This window comes from Danio aesculapii, chromosome 15 (assembly GCF_903798145.1).
Source record: "Danio aesculapii chromosome 15, fDanAes4.1, whole genome shotgun sequence".
NCBI classification, from domain to species: domain Eukaryota; kingdom Metazoa; phylum Chordata; class Actinopteri; order Cypriniformes; family Danionidae; genus Danio; species Danio aesculapii.
Window position 1 is genome coordinate 29,100,464 of NC_079449.1, and position 23,807 is coordinate 29,124,270.

General features: G+C 39.6%; 1 protein-coding gene across 1 annotated transcript in view; it reads left to right on the plus strand.

The window, feature by feature from the left end:
- Nucleotides 1-23,807, plus strand: part of esamb (endothelial cell adhesion molecule b) — a 46,075-nt gene that overhangs the window by 6,388 nt on the left and 15,880 nt on the right. Inside the window, exons 3-5 of the mRNA XM_056474174.1 lie at nt 2,491-2,681; nt 5,016-5,161; nt 22,048-22,249. Of these exons, the coding sequence (XP_056330149.1) occupies nt 2,491-2,681; nt 5,016-5,161; nt 22,048-22,249 (539 nt within the window). The remainder of the gene's footprint in view (nt 1-2,490; nt 2,682-5,015; nt 5,162-22,047; nt 22,250-23,807) is intronic.

A 23,807-nucleotide genomic window follows, 5' to 3' on the forward strand; every position in this document is an offset into this window, starting at 1 on the left:
TTGATCGAGTCAGATGGTCTGAAGTTAGTTTTGTTCTAAATGAAAGATTAAGTTTGATTTTTAATGTTTACTTATTTGTCGTATTCAGTAGTGAAAAGAGTACTAAAGTAAAACTCAAGTAAAAGTAACATTACTTGCCAGAAAAAGTAGTGGAAATGGGGTAAAAGTATCTAAAAATTCTTAATGCTCAAAGTAAGTAAAAAGTCACCCACTTAAGGAATAGTGAGTATTACGCTGTGAAATTTCATCAAATTATTCCATCATGGAATTTAAGACCATGGATATTAAAAACATATCTTACATCAGTGGCATTTTCTTTTAATGTAGATTCAGTTTAAGTTAAATTATTTGAATTTTAAGTTAAATAATTTGTCATTCAGGGACTATGAACTTAAAATGTGAGATTATTTTACTGTGAGAACGCATTGCATTTTTATGCACCCAGAATAAGCCAACAGAATGACGGTTGATGCATTCTGAAATCTCTGTGATCTAAGGGGCAAAAATCCCGATAATATTTGGATGCTATCTTGATGATGCAAGCTGAGACTGCATATCTCAGTGATGCAATGTCCAACCCAGGCTCATTCTGATTACATACCCTTATATACATTTCTGGAGAGAGCAAAATACGTCCCAGGAGCTACGTTTTTTGCAGTTTTTGTTTTCGCGAATCCGACAAAGGCCGCTGTGGATGCTTTTTCAGATCTCAAATTCTTCTCGCGAGTGCCATTTGCGCCTGCTCTTCTCATGTAAATCCACTTGACTGACCAACCGATCTATGCCACCCACCCTCCTCCTTCCCTAAACCCAACCAATAATGTTTGGGTTATCAAAGCCCTCAGATTTTTATTTTACCATGTTTTCAGATTTTACCACTTTTTCACCCTGTTATTTACTCATTTATTTTGTTTTATTTATTTTTTTGCTTTAGTTTTTTATTACCCACTTTCTGGAACCTTTTCTAACCAGACTCGAACCCTGTTGTCGTGGTCAACTCCGCTCTGCATCTTAAGTGCACTGACGTACATGACAAACTGGTAACAGTGGGAAAGGGAACAGCATCATACCACCCTGTAGCGTTTGTTTTAAAGATTAAATGCAACCAAAAGTTGCTGTGGCTACATAATTCGTGATCTCCAGAAATGTATATAGGGCTATACACAATGCACTTACTGGAGCTATAGTGATGTCACTGTGAGGGGTAGGGTTAGGGGTTGGGTTAGGTGAGCGCATTAAAAAGCATTGGATGCAGCTCAGGTTGCACTGCACCAGGACTGCATCCAGACCCCTCTCGAAAATCTATCTGTGATGATATGTTAACACTTATACACTTTGAAACCTGACTAACAAGCTGCGAGTGTCCGGCAGTTGGCGCCGTACAGAGACATCCTGCATGAAAACCTGCTTCAGAGCAGTCTTGACCTCAGACTGGGGCAACGGTTCTTCTTCCAGCAGGACAATGACACAAAGCACACAATGCCAAAATATCAATGGAGTGCCTTCACAACAACTTGGTGAATGTCCTTGAGTGGCCCAGCCAGAGCCCAGATCTAAATCCTATTAAACATCTCTGGAGAGATCTGAAAATGGCTGTACACCGTCGATTACCATCCAACCTGATAGAGCTTGAGAGGTACTGCAAAGAGGAATGGGCAAAAATTCCCAAAGACAGGTGTGTCAAGCTTGTGGCATCATATTCAAAAACACTTGAGGCTATCTATCTATCTATCTATCTATCTATCTATCTATCTATCTATCTATCTATCTATCTATCTATCTATCTATCTATCTATCTATCTATCTATCTATCTATCTATCTATCTATCTATCTATCTATCTATCTATCTATCTATCTATCTATCTATCTATCTATCTATCTATCTATCTATCTATCTATCTATCTATCTATCTATCTATCTATCTATCTATCTATCTATCTATCTATCTATCTATCTATCTATCTATCTATCTATCTATCTATCTATCTATCTATCTATCTATCTATCTATCTATCTATCTATCTATCTATCTATCTATCTATCTATCTATCTATCTATCTATCTATCTATCTATCTATCTATCTATCTATCTATCTATCTATCTATCTATCTATCTATCTATCTATCTATCGCTCCCTCTGTCAGGTGAAATGAGGACAAATCATAAAGAATCTGCTTGTGTTTAGACCGTTCTCCTGTCAGATGATGTAATCTGGGAGCTTTATCTCTGTATGAGAATATGAATGAAGACATTGCTTGTCAAAGGAGCCGTCGATTACATCATCTCTAAGTCCAGCTGAGCTCGATTTATTTCACGTGAGCCAGGAGAAATGCCTTGCGGGATTGAGCCACGGATTGGAGGATTACTATAGTTCAGATCCACAACAGAAATTAAAAAATGGAGATTCGCATTAGCAATAACAACAAAATAGTGCAAGGGCATCGCTCAGCCTAAAGCGAGACCCTGGCATCTTTACGTCACTCACAGATTGAGTTTAAAGCTGAAAGTGAAGGGAAAACAGCAGCAGTGCAGTAGCGCGCGGCTCAGCAGAGCTTCAGCATTTGCAAGCTTATCTGCGAGAGAGCGATTCACCATCAAACTGGCTGATCAGGAGAGTTGGGAATGCTGGGATCAGTTGATCCAACTTCAGCTCAGCAGCTCTGGAGACTTTCTGCCCTGTGAGTGAGTCCTGATATCCATTCAACATGTTTCCTTTCAGTGGAAACAATGCATAAGAGATTGAGATGTTCTTGTTCATGGAGATTTCTTTTTTTTTACTAAACCACATTGTTAAAAATAAGTAAGTTACTATAACATATGGTTTTATGTTATGTTGTATTGTACTTATCGAAAGAGGCTAACCATATTTCAACTGAATTAAAAAAAAAAGTTTTATAAGATTAAGCGTGATGTTTTATGTCAGTTTAATGTAATTTAGGTTAAAATTGTACATGAAGAGTTCATATGCAAAAACCTATGAATGCCATCTGAAATTTTCCTCTATAATGAGCATTTTTATCAGGATCCTGTGTGTAGGCTCAATAATATCACATTTATGGCAAAGAATAAGTCCTTTTCCTGGTCTTTAAGGTAAAATAACAACATAAACAAAGGAGGCTAAGACAAATGTTCATTTTTGATGGAAATTTGAGATGGCACTTGGAGGTTTTTGCATCTGAACTCTTCAAATATTTGCTTTTCTTTTAAACTTAAGGCAGAAACAGTGCGATTCGCTTTGGTTCATATTTTTCATAACTCTTTAAATTCTGGTCTGTACTTTTTTGTGACGTTTAATTTATTAACTTCTTGTTTGATTGCTATTGAGGAGAATGTCAAATTCTTAAGTTGGCATGAACTAACAATCCAATTTCAACATGTTCGATTTGAAACTAATTTAAAAAAAGATAAATCATTTTCTTGTTAGTTCCGGTTAGTTGATGGAAATGAGAACCTATTTTGAAGTTTTACTTATTATTTCAGAAGTATTGTCCAGTGAATAAAGTCATACCTTTGCTACAATTTTTTAGAATTTATGTGTATTTTAAATTTTTTTTGCAGTAGGATTATGCATATTTTTTCCACAGGAATGCTGAAAGTCTAATTCGGTGCTATATATTACTGAAACATCTACAAATTATGTATAATTTAGCTTATTTAATTTAACTTAGCTTATTTAGCTAAATTGCCAATTTACTTTATTCAGTTCACCTATAGCGCATGCTCAAACTCATGCGAACACGAGGAGAACTCCACACGGAAACGCCAACTGACCCAGCTGGGGCTCAAACCAGCGACATTCTTGCTGTGAGGCTTCAGTGCTAACCACTGAGCCACTGCACTGCCCTATTTATAATTAATTAATGATAAATTAAATATTTGCATCTAACAATTTTTTTTAATGAGTCCATTCTGTATAATTGGTAAACATAATAATAGTAATAATAAGACCTAAGATACAGGAGCCGTATACTAACTACTAACTATGCATATATAGCCTGATCTCATTAGGAAACGTTTCATCAGTTTAGTGGCTAATTCAGTCATATGAAAATGTACGATTTTAAAAAGGAGGCGTGGCACCAAACTGCTCCACCCCCCCTCCCCCACAAAAAAACCAACAGTCATTGGAGGATGAGCAAATCATACTAAATTGTACAAATTAGACCATAGGAATTCTTACAAATTAGCCACTAAATAAAATTGTTACAAATCGCCGTGAGGTTGCATTCGCATATACTATACAATCTTATACACATAACCTAAACCAGACTATATATGTACTTTTATATAAGACTTAATAATATTGAGCAAAAGAGGTATTAAAGGTTGATGAAAGCAAGTAGTGCAACATGATGTGTGGTACATTGACAAGTAAACATGTTTTTCCTATTAAGTCTTTGTAAGATGGGGTTAGGATGGGGTTAAGATGTAGTGTGCGGTATATATGATTTTAAGTGTCTGGTGCAAATGTGCAAACTGGTGCAAATGTATGTTGTCAAAGTGTCATGATGCAAGAGTGTGTTTTCTACAGGTGGTTTTTCAAGCCCACTCACTGTGTAAGGCACATTCATTAATACGAATGAATTACCCAAACAATTAATGTTCAGTTTTTAGGTTCATGTTATAGATTAATAGAAAATGATTGAAATTTATTATTGTATGTCACTGATTAGATTAAAATGTTTAAAAAGTTTTTAAAATGAAGTCCACAGGTTAGATCATTTGGATGCATTTATACTTTTTATTACAGTATACAGAATGTACATTTCTTAATCCTTAGGAGTACTGAAATAAGAGAGCCTCATATCATCTTTTTCATTTTGATCAACATGATATTTGGGACCCTAAGGGATGTAGAGGTTCCTTTGTGTGTGTTTTTGGATGGATTATGAATTTTGTTTGTGTAGGATTATATTTTTCTTGTGAAATGTACTCGAATGTGACTCAGAGTCAAGCGTGTTACTGAGGCTGCCCTCATGATGCACTCACCTGCTGTTTCTCTGCTGGCACAGGTGACTCCCAGCGGGTCGAGATGCCACGTAAAGACATGGAGGTAATCATGGGGCAAATGGTGGTTTTGGAGGCCTGGTACACCCCAACCACCTCCATTGACAAGAACACCGTCATCTGGAGCTTTATGGCCAATGACTCCAAACAGGTGAGGAGCTTTCCAATTAATTTTAGCATGATTGGTGAACATGTAATAAAAACAATTTTTCACACATACTGTAGTATGACCAGTGTTGGGTAAGTTACTTCAAAAGAGTAAAAACATTGTATCTAAATAACTTTTCTATTACTTTGTCTGGAAAGTAAGTTAGATATTCAATAAGTAATTCAATTACTTGATGACTTAATAATAAATATTTACATAAACTCCTATGCATAGACAATAGAAATTAAAGTCCAACAGAACCTTTACATTTTAAACAACATACACCCTCAGAAAAAATGGTACAATGTTGTACCAAAGAAGGTGCAAACCCTTGTCACTGGGGCAGTACCTTTTTATGGGACAGAATTGTACCTTAAGACAAAGAAACAAACATGATTTGTACCATGGGAAACCAAAATATACCTTTGGTTTTTAAAACCTGCAGATACAATATTGTACCTTCATCAAAGGTGCAAATCTGATCCATGAAGGTACCACTACAGTGACAAGACACTGTACCTTAATAGTATCAAATGTGTTTCTTCAATAACTATTTAAAGGCATTTCGCTATATCCAAAATGCGTCAATTTATTTTCATTTATTTTGCACCTTTTCCATTAACAATAAAGAATAAAAACTACTTTAACATAAATCAAAAGACCTATTTTTTTTCAAAACACTTTTTACAAAAATGTTACAGAAACACATTCTCCCATGTACAATATAAAACATTTTTTCTCCAATTTTCACACAATACCTTTGTAATCTCTTAAAAGTTCATTTATTTACTTTATTTTAAAATAGAAATAGAATTCTGCAAAAGTATTGTAACGTGATATGCACAATGTTTGATTCGCTTTACAATCATAAAATGTCTGCATGAACACTTTGCACATGCAGGACTTTTGCCTGCTCACGTGCGTAGTGAAAAGCAAAAGGTGCGGATATCAATAACGAAAATGAGTTTATCAGAAAATGTTTACCAAATGTTTATTAAAATGCCTTAAATGTTTAGTTCGCAATACCTATAGTTTTGTTTTTGTTGTTTTGCTTTATAGAGCTTTTTTAAGCATATGCTTTTAAATGATGCTTTATGTTTAATATAGAAATTATTCATGAAAACGCTACGGTTACTAAAGTAACCCTTCGTTCCCCGAGGGGGGGAACGGAAATGCTATGTGGAAACTTCCACTATGGGGATTTCGTCAGAATCCAATCATCTGAAAGAGTATAAAAACGGGCCAATGAAATGCCAATGAGTTGGCAGTGTCAGCGTGCACAGCTGGCGTCAATGACAATCAGTCATGCTATAAAGACGCAGCCAGTGCCATGCTCGACATCCTTTTCTAGCTGAAGAGACTTTCACGCTCAACAGCTAAGGGACAATCGTTGTGGCGAAGGAACATAGCATTTCCGTTCCCCCCCTCGGGGAACGAAGGGTTACTTTAGTAACCGTAGCGTTCCCCTTCGGATGGGGAACTCCAATGCTATGTGGAAACTTCCACTATGGGGAAATCTATGGAAAACGCCACAACGAAAGAACCTTACTGCGCCCCTGGCGAAGGGTGTGCCACGCAGTAGAGCAAGCGCACCTACAACGCCCCGAGACACAGTCTTCCAACGTGTCCCCTGGCCCTCACTTACCTGTTCAGAAACGGTTATATTTTTCGGGGAGTCGCAATAACCCTGTAAAAAGGTTTTGATACGACAGTACGTTGGGAAAGCGTTCAGTCCCGATAGGGAGGACGCTGCGGAGCTCACCTGCTACCCAGAGGGGAGACCTGGTGACAATCTATGGACCAGCCCAGTCCTAGCATAAGGATGGTTAGCGGGGAGGGAAGACACGAGCCTGCCCTAAAAAGGGGGGACTATACCGTGGCTGTGTGAACGTATGGGATCGCCAGCGGGGATCACACATAGCAGGCACCTATACCCAGAACGCGGGCTGACCAGCGGGCATGCCGACAACGTAACGGGCCAACACCTGACTCCTCCGCTGAGTCAGGTGCTGGGGGCCTCGGAGGAACTCTGCAGGGTTCGCCAAAGAAATGGGGAACTAAACTGACAAAGCTGAAAAAGCGCACGTATCTCCGGGTTAGGGAGAGTGGCGCAGCAAGCGTGTTTCGACACCTCAACCGAATCGTTTCCTCAATCACCAAGGGTTGCCTAATACCCTTGAGGAAACCGGCTCCACTCGCAGATTGTAACCTTGCAAATGTATTGGGTGTCACCCAACCCGTAGCTCTACAAATGTCTGTCAGAGAGGCGCCGCGTGCTAACGCCCAGGAGGATGCGATGCTCCGTAATGGAGTGCGCTCTCACCCCCGGGGGACACGGCTCACCCTGGCCCAAAGGCGAGGGAGATGGCATCCACTACCCAGTGGGCCAACCTCTGTTTAGATACGGCACTTCCCATCTGCCGACCACTGTAATGGACAAAGAGCTGGTCAGAGGATCTAAGGCTCTGAGTGTGGTCCACATATATTCGCAAAGCGCGAACAGGACACAACAATGAAAGGGCTGGGTCTGCCTCCTCCGCGGGCAGCGCTTGCAGGCTCACTACCTGATTGTTAAACGGCGTGGTAGGAACCTTGGGCACATAGCCGGGCCGGGGTCTCAGGACAACGTGAGAGTAGGCCGGCCCGAATTCTAGGCACGAGTCACTGACCGAAAATGCCTCCAGGTACCTAACCCTCTTAACCGATGCCAACACGACCAGCAGAGCTGTCTTCAAGGACAGAAATCTCAAGGATACTGAGTCGAGTGGTTCGAAGGGATCCCCACGTAGGCTCGTAGCACTACCGCGAGATCTCAAGAGGGTATGAGAGGGGGGCGGGGGAAAACATCCGCCTCGCACCTCTGAGGAACTGGATGATGAGGTTATGCCTCCCCACGGTGCCGCCATCCACGCATCATGATGAGCGGAGATGGTGGCCACGTAAACCCTCAGTGTGGAGCGCGACAGCCTTCGCTCCACCTGTCCTGAAGGAAAGAAAGCACAACACTGATCTGGCAAGATCGGGGGTCTTCTCGGCGAGAAGCGCACCACTCAGTGAATAGACTCCACTCCAGGGCGTAGGCATGCCTCGTAGAGGGTGCACTAGCCTGAGTGATGGTATTAACCACCGCCACCGGTAGGTTACCTAAGTCTTCCTCGTCGCGTCTTATGGACCCCACGTGGAGGTTCCACAGAACTAAGCGAGGGTGCCAGATGGTGCCCTGTCCCTGAGAGAGTAGGTCCTCTCTCAAAGGGACTCGCCAGGGGGGGGCGTCGCGAGGAGGGAGAGTTCTGATATCCAGGTCCGGTTGGGCCAGGGGCGCAACTAGCAAGACCTGCCCCTCGTCCTCCCTGACCTTGCACAGAAACTGCGCGAGTAGGCTCACTGGGGGGAGTGCATACTTACGCATGACTCGGGGTGGAGTCGCCATTCTCCCGGGGAAGGAGCTGCCGTGAGAGCCTGTTGGCCGCACGGTTGAGCCCATCCGGGGTGTGAATAGCAAGCAGCGACTTCAGCCGCGTATGACTCCAGAGGAGCAGACGGCGAGCGAGCTGAGACATGCAGCGGGAGCGTATACCCCCCATCCGGATGGAATACGCTACCGCGGCCATGCTGTCCGTCCTGACCAGCACGTGTTGCCCCCTCAGCACCGGTAAAAAGCGGCGCAGAGCGAGAAACACTGCCAACAGCTCTAGGCAGTTGATATGCCAATGCAGCTGGGTTCCCCTCCACAGGTCCGCAGCAGCATGCCCGCTACACACGGCCCCCCCACCCCATACTGGAGGCATCTGCCGAAACGACAGCCTGCCTGGACGCCTGACCTAGGGGCACACTGGCCCGTAGGAAGGAGGGGTCCTTTCCAGGGGGTGCGGGTGCGGTGACACAGCGCAGTGACAGTCACTCGGTGTGGGCCCGCGTGCCATGCGCGTCTGGGGACCCGATCGTGAAGCCAATGCTGTAGTGGTCTCATATGGAGCAATCCGAGCGGCGTGGCCGCGGCTACGGATGCCATATGCCCCAGGAGCCTCTGAAATAATTTCAGGGGGACCACTTTTTTTCCTGTCGAACTCTCTCAGACAGTTCAGCATTACCTCGGCGCGCTCTCGTGAGAGGCGCGCCTCCATAGTGATCGAGTCCAGCTCCAACCCGAGAAAGGAGATGCTCTGCACGGGGGCGAGCTTGCTCTTTTCTCGGTTGACCTGAAACCCCAACGGGCGGAGGTGCCGGAGCACCTTGTCTCTGTGCATAATCAATTGCTCCCGAGAGTGGGCTAAAAATCAGCCAGTCATCGAAATAATTGAGCGTGCGGATGCCGGCGAGCCGAAGGGGCGCGAGGGCACCCCCCGCGAGCTTGGTGAAAACTCGCGGAGACAGAGAGAGCCCGAAGGGGAGGACCGTGTATTGCCACGCTCGACCTTCAAACGCAAACCGCAGAAACTGCCGGTGGCGTGGAAGTGTGGAGATATGAAAATACGCGTCCTTCAGATCTATTGCTGCAAACCAATCCTGAGGACGAACGCATCGCGTGATGCGCATCTGCGTAAGCATTCCGAAGCGCAGCCTGTGAAGGCAGCGGTTCAAAATGTGCAGATATAGGATTAGCCATAGCCCACCGCTTTTTTTTTTTTTTTTTTTTTTGGGGCACGATAAAGTGCGGGCTGTAAAACCCGCGCTCCATCTCGGCTGGAGGGCCGGCTCGATTGCATCCTTCGCCAGGAGGACAGCAATCTCCTCTCGCAAGACAGGGGCGGACGCAGGACTGACCCTGGTCGCCCGTGAACCTGGGAGGCCGTTTAGCGAACTGAATCGCATAGCCGAGTCTGGTCGTATGGATGAGCCATTGCGATGGGCTGGCCCGCGCTAACCAGGCAGGCAGAGCCCCCGCAAATGGTCCCACCCGCACGATCGCTGACGTGCCAGCGGCGGGGCAGCGTGGAGTGAGTGGGCTCATCCGGGGAGCGCTGGGGTCCCACAGGAGAGCAGGAGAGGAGATGTTCTCGTCTCGCACTCAAACTCCAGGAGAGGGGCTGGGAGTGGAGAGAAAGGAGACCGTTCTCTCGTGCTCCATGAGCCATTGGCGAAATGCACCGATCCTGCGAGCTGGAAGGCATAGCGTCCCAGACTGGCAGTGTTCGGGCTGTCACATCCGGAGGAGGGGAAAAGTGCTCTTTCACTGAGGATTTTGATGGCGTTTTTTTTTTTTTTTTTTTTTTTACGCCTTTAAATACCGTGCCCCGCCCTCCAGCGGGGAAAGAGCAAATTCCCTCCTCCCCAGATGGCCCGCCTCAGGGACGCTTCGCGGTCCGTTTTACCGAACTTAGCGGCGCCCTGCGCGGGGGACGCTGGTTGCCGGCGCGATGCTCGGCGCAGCCGCGTGGCCGGAGGCGCAGGCGGGGGCGGCGAAGCAAAGCTGCGGGCGGGCGTCCTCGGCGAAAAAGCAGTGGATGTGGATGGCTCGGCGGGGGGGGAGCGGTCATACAATCCCGCCGATAGAGACCTCGCCCATCGCCTCCGACTGCTCTATCACCGGCGTGAATTCCTGGGCGAATTCACCGCCAGTGTCGCCGAACAGGCCAGCCTGGGATATGGGTGAGTTAAGAAAGCGAACTTTGTCAATGTCACGCACATCACCAGGTTTAGCCTGAGGTGGCATTCCTGGATCACGGATGTGATCATCGTCCTTCCCAGGGCACACACAGCCGACTTTTTTTTTTTTTTTTTTGTAAGAGCATAGTCGGTTGCGGTGCGGAGCGCATGCTCAGTCCTGGGTCAGAACCATCCTCGCGCAGCCGGGCCAGCGCCTGCGCTTGGTAGCGCTGGTAGGTGGCCATAGCGTGCATGGTGAGGGGGAAGGCGCACGCAGCACACTGCGTGAGCCTACTGTGCCCATCCAGGAAGAAGGGGATGGGGAGGCTTAGAAGGTCTCGCCTTCATCCTCCACATCACACCCCTCTAATCGGTCCGGCCGCGGAGCTGGGGGATAAACCATCTCCAGAGCCACGGCCGAAGCAGCCTGGGGAAGCACAGCCGCAAAGTCTGCTTCTGGATTCGACGCCGCGCTCAAAGTCCTGGAGGGAGCGAGCGGGTTCGAATCCTCGTCAGACCTTGACAGCCCAACCTCCAAGGATGGTGAGGATGGAAGCGCACGCAGATCGGGCAGAAAAAAGTGCCCTCAGGACAGCGTGAGCTTACTGTGCACTTCCGGGAAGAAGGGGACGGGAGGCTTTGAAGGTCTTGCCTCCTTATATCCTCCACATACACCCATCTAGTCGGTCCGGCCGCGGGGCTGGGGGATAAACCATCACCAGACCCACGGCCGAAGCAGCCCGAGAAAGCACGGCCATCACGTCTGCTTTTTAGATGCTAACGCCGCGCTCTCCTCCCCGGAGGGAGGGAGCGAGCGGGCTCGCATCCTCATCAGACAATGACAGCCCATCCTCCGATGCAGCGATGGACATCTGACCCCCGGTGTCATCAGGTGAGAGAGCGACCATCCAAGGACGGAGCGCTTCTCTTCACCTGAAGCTTGGATGGAGCGCGTGGAGGAGCGAGAGGTCCACGGCCCGGGGGCGGCGGATTTACTCTCACTGAAACCCTCAGATCTGCCCGAGTGCCAACCGCAGTGCGGGGGACAACTGGGGTGGGTGGCTCTTTTGCAAGAGCGAGCCGCGATCTTAACTGCGCAACAGACATGACATCAGTGATGGCATGCACTGCCCGCGAGCACCGCATTAACATGCTGGACCCCCAGACATGAAACGCTGTGCTCGTGCCCATCATCCGGGGATAGGAAACCACCGCATCCAGAAACGCATGGTCGGAGTGACGTCTTGAAAAAGACGCGCTGCACGACCGTGTTGCTCTTTTAGGAAAGCTTTTTTCCTATATACAAACCGCTCTTGGAGGACCGGACCCAAAGGACGCCAGGCAAGGGAGAAATACCCAGCTCGACCATCTGCCACTGCGTATACGCGCTCTGGACCGGGAGAAGCTGCTTCTCGATCTCTCTCTGTAGACACAGGTTGGAGATACCCTCAAAGACTCTCTCAGAAGCTTCGTGAAAGGCTCTGAAAGCGAAAGGATGTCGAGCATGGCACTGGCTGCGTCTTTATAGCATGACTGATTGTCATTGACGCCAGCTGTGCACGCTGACGCTGCCAACTCATTGGCATTTCATTGGCCCGTTTTTATACTCTTTCAGATGATTGGATTCTGACGAAATCCCCATAGTGGAAGTTTCCACATAGCATTGGAGTTCCCCATCCGAAGGGGAACACTTATTTTCATATATATTGTAATAAAGAAGGAGTATGTACTTTTTTTATGAGAACAATTTTGTACCTTAATTTAAATTTTACCAAAAAAAAGGTTAAGAACAGTATCATAAGAGGTCTTTTCTGTACCGTATAGACCAATTACCAACCTACGTCACACATGACGTCACACGGGTCCCTGGTTGCAAAAAAAACACAGGCTGCAATTGTAAAGATGTGCGGTAGGATGTCAAATCCAAAAGTCCAAAAATAGAAAACTTAACTTTTACCGTACACCACACTGCTTTAAGGCTAACTGCAGACGTCTTTGGCTAAAAGGGAGCTGAATGAAGTGACGACCTAATTAGAAACGCAGTTCTCATGTTATATAAGGTAAGCTCACTCTATGCTGAATCATACACATTACTCGGTTTTGATTGCAGAAATGATTTCAGCAAAAACAGTTACATATGGTTAATTAAACTGCGGACACTGAATGCTCAGAATGAAACATGAAAGTGTAAAGTTGGTTTTATATTCACACATTCATTCAGTGACAACTCACTCCCTATGTTGTTTACCATGGCACTTTGAATATTCAGTCTGAAATAACCTGCAAGTGTGACTTGAAAACAACATTAACACTGTTTATTTGACTGTAAACAATGTTGTACTTTGATAGTCATTGGCTGCTAATATGATTTTGCTATTTAGAGTTTGCAAATAATACTTTTATATAATTATATTATTAAGGAGAAAGTCCAAATGTGCGAACATAAAACCAACTTTACCTTTATGTGTAAGTTCACATACCCTGCCGTACAGGTGCAGTTCTTGATGATTAATTACCAAGGCGCTGTATAACGTTAACTCTGTCTTCTTTCCTTGTCTTTGGCTAAGCAGAACCTCGGTTTTTAGCTCTACATAGTGTTGAATCTGGTCATCCTGGAGCATTATTTCTTGCACACGACCACTCAGAACAACATTGTTGGCATGCAAAGACTTGTAGGTCTTTAACTTCTCTCTTGTAAAATCACTTGATCACAATGGATTTTATATTTGATGCTGGATGCTTGGTCATTTTGTCTTATCCAATATTCATTGGGAGCGTGCTATCGCAAATGGACCTGTCAAATAAACACCGCTCACTTTAATGTTAATTTTGCCGAATGACTGTGCTTATCACTGGGTGACGAGCTGTTATAATATGCTGACAGCATTATGTAAATAATATTTATATAATGTGTTATCAATATATCTTATTTCTAAGACAACATCAAACTCTGTACTGCATCGGATGTCATTCCCTCGCTGTAAATGCTAGCACTCCCGGTTTCTTTCTGCCACCTCCCTGCGCGCGCATCCTGAATGTTTACAAACATGGTAATTGGTCTATAAGGTGCAACTTCTACAAAGATACAAAACTGTTCCTTAAGGAACATTATTTGTACCACCGTGTACCATTTTTCTAAGAGTATATGTATCAAATCTCAAAATGTTCCAAAGAAATGATACCATATTTCATTCATAATTTAATTTTCTAAAACTTCTTTGTTTCTTAAGCATAAACAGTACAACTGTCAGATAAATCTATCATTCTTCAGATAAAAAAATATAATTATAATGCAAAATATATAAAAAGCAATTACTGTGATTCTCTGAATTTAAACCTTAACTGTTATGAACTATTTCAATTCAACTCAATTCATTTTTAAGCCATATGCAACTGTTTTGATAAATTTATAATATTTAGCTGAAAAGTAACATTATTCAGCAAAATATAATTCTATACATACATTATAAATTGTAAAAATATAATTAACATGTACAGTTGTAATAATATAGTTGTAAAAATACAATTAATATGCTTCTCTGAATTGATTTATATAGAACTGGTGAATTTGTGCACTGTATTTAAGCAAGTAAATTATAAGTAACTCTAATTAAATTAAGTAATCCCTTTACTTTTTTCAGTGGAAAGGTAATTTTAATTACAGCAACTGTTTATAAGGAATATATATAATCAATTCCATGCATGTTCATTAAAAAATCTAAATCAAAAAGGTCAAAAAATATTATCATTTATTGGATACAGATGAAGAGTTTGATGAACAGAATTCTGGTATCCTCAACGCAATGCAAGGATTTTATTTAGGAGGTGCGCAACAACTCTACATTTCCTGACTCAAGAATTTATACACGGCTGGTATTAACAGGTGGAGTTTAGTGGAATTTGTCACTTGTCAATCATTCTCAAGTCTTCTGGCGGCCGCACCCAAACATACTTCCTCTTCTTCTACGAATTCTCAGCCCAACATTAAAAGCATAAGACTTCTCAACAGCAAATATTCTGCGTTCAGTTTCAATCAATCTCTGCTCACAGGAGCTCAAGTTAGCTGCAGAGCTCAAGTTAATTTTAGACATTCAGGACTTTGCATTCCCATCAGCTCATCTACTTCTGCAAAAATGCTTCATTAGTATGCAAGGCGTATCACACTCATAGAAAAGGTTTGGTTAATATATATCACCTTGAGCAATACAAATACAATTGTTTAATGAAAAGAAAAAAAAGGCAAAAATAATTAAAATACAGTATATACTCCTTTTTTTCTAACATAACTAGTAGTTATTTTCTATTTAATTACACCCAACACTGAGTTTGATCTAGTAGCACAGCAGCATTTTTACATTGTTTCAATCTTTCTGCAAATACAAATCAAATTCTGCCTTATTTGCAAATCAAACTGGTAAAATGAATTAATAAAAAGACCAAGTTCTTTCAGTTCATTCACATTTTCTTCATGTTGGGTTCAGAATGCAATAACATTTTTCCAGAAATGGACACTGCTCACATCTTGTTGTCTTCAGAGCTTCTTTAATGTTTGGTTTCTGCATCGTTTGCTTCTCTCGTTATTTACCAGTGGGCGGAGCTAAACAAGCAGCGCTGTAAAAGCTGGCATTGATCTTCATCTGTGGAGGCGGAGTTTAGACACACTATTATATAACAAAGTAGCTCATTCTGCAACCTGTCGTTTTGGCAGATTGGCTTTAATATAAGCTGTTTATAGACCAAAACGATTGTTTTCTGCACAGTACAATGACTTTTTAATTTAGTTTTCACAATTCATGACCCCTCAAACTTAAAGCTTAAGTTGTTGTTTATTGGGACAGTATAATTCACACATCCATGATCAATCTAGAGAAAAGAAAACGTGATTTACCACAGTATTTCATCTATAGTATGTGTCTGATCTAATGTAAATGATACTAAATTCAACTAGGCACAATTTATGAAAATAACCATAATTTTTTTAACAGTAGTGTAGATCTCATGTAAATATATGCAGTTGAATTGAGAATTATTATCTCCCCTGTTTATTTGTTCCCTGTTTTCTGTTTAACAGAGATAAGATTTTTTTTCAACACATTTCTAAACATAGTAGATTTAATAACTTATTTCTATTAACTGAATTCTTTTATCTTTGCCATGATGACAGTAAATAATATTTGACTAGATTTTTATCAAGATACTAGTATTCACCTTAAAGTGACATTTAAGTCTTATTTAGGTTAATTAGGTTAACTAGGCAAGTTAGGGTAATTAGGCAAATCATTGTATATCCATGGTTTTTCTTCAGAATATCGAAAATAAAAGTAGCTTAAAGGGGCTACAAATTTTGACCTTAAAATGTCTTTTAAAAGATGTAAAACTGCTTTTATTCTAGCTAAAATAAAAAAAAATAAGACTTTCCCTAGAAGAAAAAATATTATCAGACATACTATGAAAATTTTCTTGCTCTCATTCATTCATTTTGGCTTAGTCCCTTTATTATTCTGGGGTCGCCACAGCAGAAGGAGCCACCAACTTATCCAGCACATGTTTTACGCAGAGGATGCCCTTCCAGCTGCAACGCATCACTGGGAAACATCCATACACACTCATTTCCTTGGTCTTTTAAACATCATTAGGCAAATATAAAAAAAAAGAAGAAAAAAAATCAAAGGCCGGCTTATAATTCTGACTTTAACTGTATATATTTGTACAATAGCTAGAAACTGCAGTCATTTAGAGATTTTTTTTTCAGATGTGTTTACTTGTTTTTCGCGACAACACAATGCTAATGTTTGAACTTCAAAAGAATTAGGAAAAACATATCTATAGAATAAAATATCTTATGTAAAATATCTTACTAATATCTTTGTAGTTACAACAAAGAAAATATTCGTTATTCTTACAACATGTCATTTTCTGGGAAAAAAAGTGAAAAATTATATTTATATTTTGAAAAAAAAGGCTATTGCACCCTAAAATACTGTTATATCTCGATTTCATACCTGAATAATCCAGTAACGGTAGATGATGGCAACTTAAAGACATCTCTCATATGGAGAATGAAATCACATACATTGCTTAGGTGTGATTTTTTTTTCTCACAGACTTCCACAGAGTGTAAAAAGAGTTTCATTGGCTGTGTTTTGGATCATTGTCTTGCTGGAATGTCCACTATGGTTTCATCTTCATCATCCTGATAATGTAGATGTTGGCATGAAGCAGGTGATATTAATTTACAATGACGAAGGGCAGAGGGTTGATGAATAACTACTGAGAGATTTCAGCTGCTGTCTGGGCTTTCACTGCCTTTCTACACCTCCCTTTCTTCATGTGTTCAATACTTTTTCCCTGCATCATTTCATTTTATTACACATAACATAATTTGTAAACTAATTAGATTTGTTTTCTTTGTTTATATGGATTTCTTTGGTTGTTACCAACATCAGAGAAAAATTTCAAGCCAACGGCACCTTTAGTAATATGTTTTCTTAGAAAAATGATGACATGTTCAATACATATGTTCCCTGCTGTAGCTGTATGTTATATCTACAGCATATTAACCCACACAACCCATATATGATGCCTGCATTTTAAAATAATCCAATTTTATATGCTACGTAAGCCTAAATAAATTTCATTTGTCAGCTACTAATTTCCTGTCTGCTTTTTCCTGTCACTGTGCGGGGGGAAAAAAAGGATTACATGAGAGAACAATCTGTTGTCCGCCATCAGTAGACTAATAAATTGCATGAACCTGACATGTCAGAGCAGCTCCTCTCTCATCCTCAGCAGATGGGCTTCAGTGTAATGTGGAGTATAGCGAACACTTGAAAGGTCAAACACCGCTTATGAAAATACACGTGATGAGCTTGATGGATGGAGAAGTAGATTAACTCGAGCTGTTAGCGCTAAAGGTTTTAGCTTGAGATATAAATGTCAGCTAATACATCCTCAAGGTGTGATAATGTGTATGGTTATACTGTATTTGGCAGCCAGAAAGCACATGTAATGAACGCATGTGTTCAAATGATGTTTGCGATGCTTATCATAATCTGCAGTTTCACTTGTTTCTCTTTGCCCACAAGCTTATCGTTCATAAACGGGAAATCAGCCTAAAATTCGAACTTGACCATCTGCACTTGCATCTGAGGATTATCTTTAGCATGACAGTTTACCTCCATCATTATCATCGGCCAGAAGCCTTTCGTTTTAATGTTCTGGGACAAATATTAATATAACGTGTACAGGCTATTAGTTTATCTGTACTATGTTTTTTAATATAACTTTTTTATTTTGCACATTTTTGGATTAAATTTGTCTTTTTATTAATTTTTTTGGTTTATATCCTACACTCTCAGAAATAAAGGTACGCGAGCTGTCACTGGGGTGGTATCTTTTCAAAAAGTACAAATCTGTACCTTCTAATATGTACCCTTGAGATAAACACCTAAATTGATGATATCTGTTACAGTTTTTCTCAGTCGCTTTTGTGCATTTTTCACAACACTATTTACATTTGCACAACAGTTAATGCATTTCTCAAAACAATTAGTACAAACTGCAAAACCTAGTTGATAACCTGCAAAAGCGTGCCACTTGCTCAAAATGGATAGCTCATTCCTCAAAAGCAAGTATTGATGTCAATGAAAGTGTCAGTGTCATCATGATGAAAAGTCCTGACACCATTTTTTATGAACAAGATAGTCAAATGACTTTGTCATGTTTTCATTATGACAGTTTACTCTGTACATTTTTCCAATGCAAAAAAGTCAGATTTTGTTGACACTTCCTGAAAAAACTCAAGACAGCACTAGATACTATTTGCACAGCCATTTGAAAACTACAGTAAAGTTAGACATCACTGCATTTAGTGAGGTATCTGAGTACAAGACACTCAATATGTTTCACGTTTTTACTGCATATGCTCTTTGCAATTCTAGTTTATTCACAGCATTGTGCAAAAGAATAAACACACCCTTATTTACAGCAAACATAAACTTCCTTTGGGTAGAGCTGTGCACAACTGTAAACAATACTGCAGTACATATTGGAACTGAACCGACAACATACATGCTGTAGGTCTGTAAATCATTCATCAAATTGTTCAATTTAGAAGACGTTTTCAGGAAAAAAGATTGAAAAAGTTTTATAAAATTAGCTTGACAGATTTTGACAACTAGTTCAACATTTTTGTATGTAATGACTCAAGTAATGAAGTGAGGACTATTAGTTTCATATGAAATGACTATTCAGCATTCACAAGTTTAGTTAATTTTGACCGGTTTGACATAAGCAAATGATAACGGTATAAAACAGCAGAGAGTTGTATAAAGGCCACTGATGCATGTTTAGTCCATGTTTAGCATGTTTAGGTCCATATTAATACCTTAAGGGTACATATTAGTATTTAAAAAGTACAAAAGTGTTCCTCCTAAAATTTTTAGGTACTAATATATACTTTTGAGGTACCAATATGGACCCTTTAAGTACAAATTTACCTTTTGAAAAGGTACCACCCCAATGACTTGTGTACCTTTATTTCTGAGAGTGTACCACAGTGCTTGTTTTTATATCGTTATTAATTTTTGTAGCGTTTATTAAACATTTGATTGAGGTTTTCTTTTTGTATGTTGTGTGTTTTTTGTTAAGTTTTAATAACAATAGGCTGAGGAACAGCTTCTTTCCCTGAGCTGTAGCCTGTATTTCCCCTGTAACACACACAGACGCACACATACACATACATAGCTACTGAGAAACTGAAACTGACCCTAAAAAAGTCAGCTGCTGCCTCTTCCTCATGCTGCTGTTAAAGCACTAAACACTTTAAACCAGGACTGGGTTAATCTATTATGTTTATTAGCGTTTAGTGCACTTAACTTTTTGTTTTGCTTTTTGTTAATTATTTTTGTATTCTTGCATTTTTTTAATTGCTGCTGTTCTCTGAGAGCTGTCAAACAAATTTCATTGTATTATTATTACAATGAAAATAAAGTTTCTTTATCTTTATTTTATCGTTTAAATATTGTAATTAGCTGGGAGGGGGGTGTTCCTATATTTACTGTTTTTCATTTATTTTTCCTTAGGTTTTTAGTTACACAGTATAATCATTTGTTTTAATGTATTTTACTTTTGTTTGTTTTAAGTAACAAATATTTTTTTAGTTTAATAGTTTTGGTTTTAATTAACTAAAAGAACCTTCCATACTGTAAAGCCTGTTTTTAAGCAAACTACTATTTTGTTATTCTGTGACAGTAAAGATTTTCCAATGTTATAAATATAATATAATAATATAATGTTATAAATATATACATATAAAGCAACAGCAAACTGGTAAACTAATGCTATTCTTAATATCAAAGAATGTGTAAAAAAAGATTTCCACAAAAAAAAAAAATTTACAGCACAACTGTGTAATAAAGCTCAACTTTCAACATTGCTACTAATAGGAAATAGTTTTTTTGAGCATCAAATCAGAACATTAGAATGGTTTCTGAAAGATCGCTGAAGACTGCGATAATGATGCTGAAAATTCAGCATTGAATACAGAAATATTTGAGATATTTTGAAATATATTCACATACAATAATAATTTTACAATTATTTCACGATGTTACTGTTTTTACTGTATTTTGATCAAATAAATACAGTGTATATGAGCAGAAACAAACCCTTTTTTTAAAAAATATAAAGAATCTAACCTTCCCCTAGTAACTGTGGAAGTAATACTCAATGTACAGTATGTCACTGTATATCTGTATGTTTCTGGTTATTCTGTTGTATCATCTTACTGTTCTTTGTTCAGTATCTTACACCATGACTATTTTTGAGATTTAAGATCGTTGCACACTGAGTCTGAATTGTTTTTGTCTGACAGTTTTGCACATTAAAATATATGTTGTGTCATTCACATTTACACACTGACTCCATTTACAAAACTTTTGACAATCAAAATACATAATATATGAAGACAGAAAGCTGAAGTTGTGAACTCTGCTAATTTCAATGCCTGCCGTGCATTTTCCCCATGCCCTTTTCACCTTTTCCCAATGTGTGTGTGTGCATCAAGGTTATTACTGAAAAAAGTGTTGCATGCAAAACTGTTGCAAACAATTTATTTGTGTTGAATTTAAACAAACAAATTAAATTTAATAATATTCAACTTAATTTGTTTTTTTTAATTCAGCCCAAATAAATTGTTTACAACCACTTAACGTAAAAAAATTGAGTAAATCCAAGGAATCATCTTTGAATATGTTTTTTCAGTGTAGTTTTGCATTGTCTAAAATGTTTTTATTTCAATACTATTTTTAGGTATATACAGTACATTTCAGTTTAGTCGTAGTTCATTTTATTCATGGTTTTGTTAGTTTTAGTTACTATTTAGTTTGTATATATTTAGTTTCAGTTTTAGCTATTCTAGTTTAGCAGAGTTTATTAAAAATGTCACGCTCACACTCATGCTCACAATATCTCGTTCAAACCTCTTAGTACTAAAATAAAGTAATTGTTTGAAAAGACACTCAATCCAAAACCACACAAATGCAACTTAAGCAGGTAAAAGTCAAAATAAAAAAAAAGAAGACGGACTTCTTTATATTAACGATCATTATATGTAGTTAAACATGTCTAGTTTACATGTTTTGGCAAATGAAGAAAAGATAAAAAACGTTTTATGTTTAAATAGAAAATATATTTTTGTAAACAATCATGTGCATTTTGCTGTATAGAAGCTCCATCTAGGTTTTTTACAGCCACAAGATTGTCAGCTAATTATTACCTAATTCAACTTACTATTACTTTATTTCAAGTAGTTTTTTAATCAATGTTGTTAGTTTAATTTAGTTTTTCATTTATTGTGAAATTTTTTTTTTCAGATGGCAAATACTTTGAGTCATAGTTTTAATTAAATAGGTTTTAATAAAATAACTGTGTCCATAAAAGACTATCTACCTCAAGAAGTTTCTTAAAAACCTATTTTGCTGTGTTTTATGTTGATTCACACCGCACTGACAGGCTACAACTACTGTAGACGACCAGAAGACTGAGCGCGTCACCACCATTTCACAACATGACTTATTCATGCTGAATTATTGAAAATAAATGTCGACCAGTGGCTAAAGCGACTAATGGAAAACAAACTGATCCAACAAAGCTCAAAGTGTTTATTGCAGTGTAGTGGAGTGTAAAATAGTCGTTATTTACATCAGTATAACAGGAAATGTGTGTGAGTGAACTACTACTTACAAATGCACTTGACTGCTTCAGACAAGAGTTTTCAAATGTTTGTATCTGTGCTTTTGTAGGTCATTTCCTACTCGTCAGGGCAGATCGGCATTGGTAGCCCTGACTTTCGTAAGCGGGTGGGTTTTGCCATGTCCATGCCCTCCGCCAATTTGTCCATCTTTATCAACAACACGCAGGAGTCAGACTCGGGTCGTTACCTCTGTAACGTCATCATTCCTGGAGCTGCAGGCCTCACCGGAGAGCTACGCCTCAATGTCAAAGGTGCTAATACTAACCCACATACTAAATACCCAATATTGTGGATCTGAAGAATTATTACTTCATAAAACGGTCAAAGCCAATGTTTTTAGATGAAAACAATATTCAGCACAGTCTCATTCATGAATTGTATTATTATTTTATTAATATAATTTTTAAATTACATATTTTATAGACTATTTTGAGGGATGTAAACAAAAACAATGGTCCCAATGTATTTCCTGCTTTACATTTTTAATTTCTAGAGCTTCCGAGAATTCAAAAAGAGTCACATATTGATAAATAATGTTCTGATAGCTGTTTTAACATTATGCTATTATTAAATTGCTTCTTGTTACAGTTATAAAATAGTTTGATAACAAGCAGGAAGTATTCATGGGCCAATGACATGACCACATTCAAATGGTTTATATGAATATGATATACATAAACACTTAAATTGATGATATCTATTACAGTTTTTCTCAGTCGCTTTCACATTTCTCACAACACTATTTACATTTGAACAACAGTTAATCATTTCTCAAAACAATTAGTACAAACTGCAAAACCTAGTTGATAACCTGCAAAAGCGTGTCACTTGCTCAAAATGGAGAGCTCATTTCTCAACAGCAAGTATTGATGTCAATGAAAGTGTCAGTGTCATCATGATGAAAAGTCCTGACACCATTGTTTATGAACAAGATAGTCAAATGACTTTGTCATGTTTTCATTATGACAATTTACTTCCTGAAAAAACTCAAGACAGCACTATATACTATTTGCACAGCCATTTGAAAACTACAGTAAAGTTAGACATCACTGCATTTAGTGAGGGATCTGAGTACAAGACACTGAATATGGATGTTTCACATTTTTACTGCATATGCTCTCTCCAATTCTAATTTATTCACAGCATTGTGCAAAAGAATAAATACACTCTTATTTCCTTTGGGTAGAGCTGTGCACAACTGTAAACAATAGTGCAGTACATATTGGAACTGAACCTACAACATACTGTAGGTCTGTAAATCATTCATCAAATTGTTTAATTTAGAAGACGTTTTTAGGAAAAAAAAGATTGAAAATTTTGTATAAAATTAGCTTGACAGACTTTGACAACTAGTTCAACATTTTTGTATGTAATGACTTAAGTAATGAAATGAGGACTATTAGTTTTATATGTAATGACTATTCAGCATTCACAAGTTTAGTTAATTTTGACTGACATGACATAAGCAAATGATAATGTTATAAAACAGCAGAGAGTTGTATGAAAGCAACGGATGCATGTTTAAAAGCATTTGCAATTTGTTGGAAGGAATGAGAAACTGCTACTCACAAATGACTAATTGTGCACAAATTGACTAATTGAAATGCATGTTGTGCAAATGTAAATAGTGTTGTGAGAAATGCACCAAAGCGACTGAGAAAAACTAATGTGAAACATCAAAAACAGCATTAATATTCATAAATAATCTTAATAATATTTAAATTAATAGAATATTATATAATTCATTGTGCTCGCATAAACTTTCTCTTACCAACAAACATTAACAAAGGAAAAATAAATAAACATTAA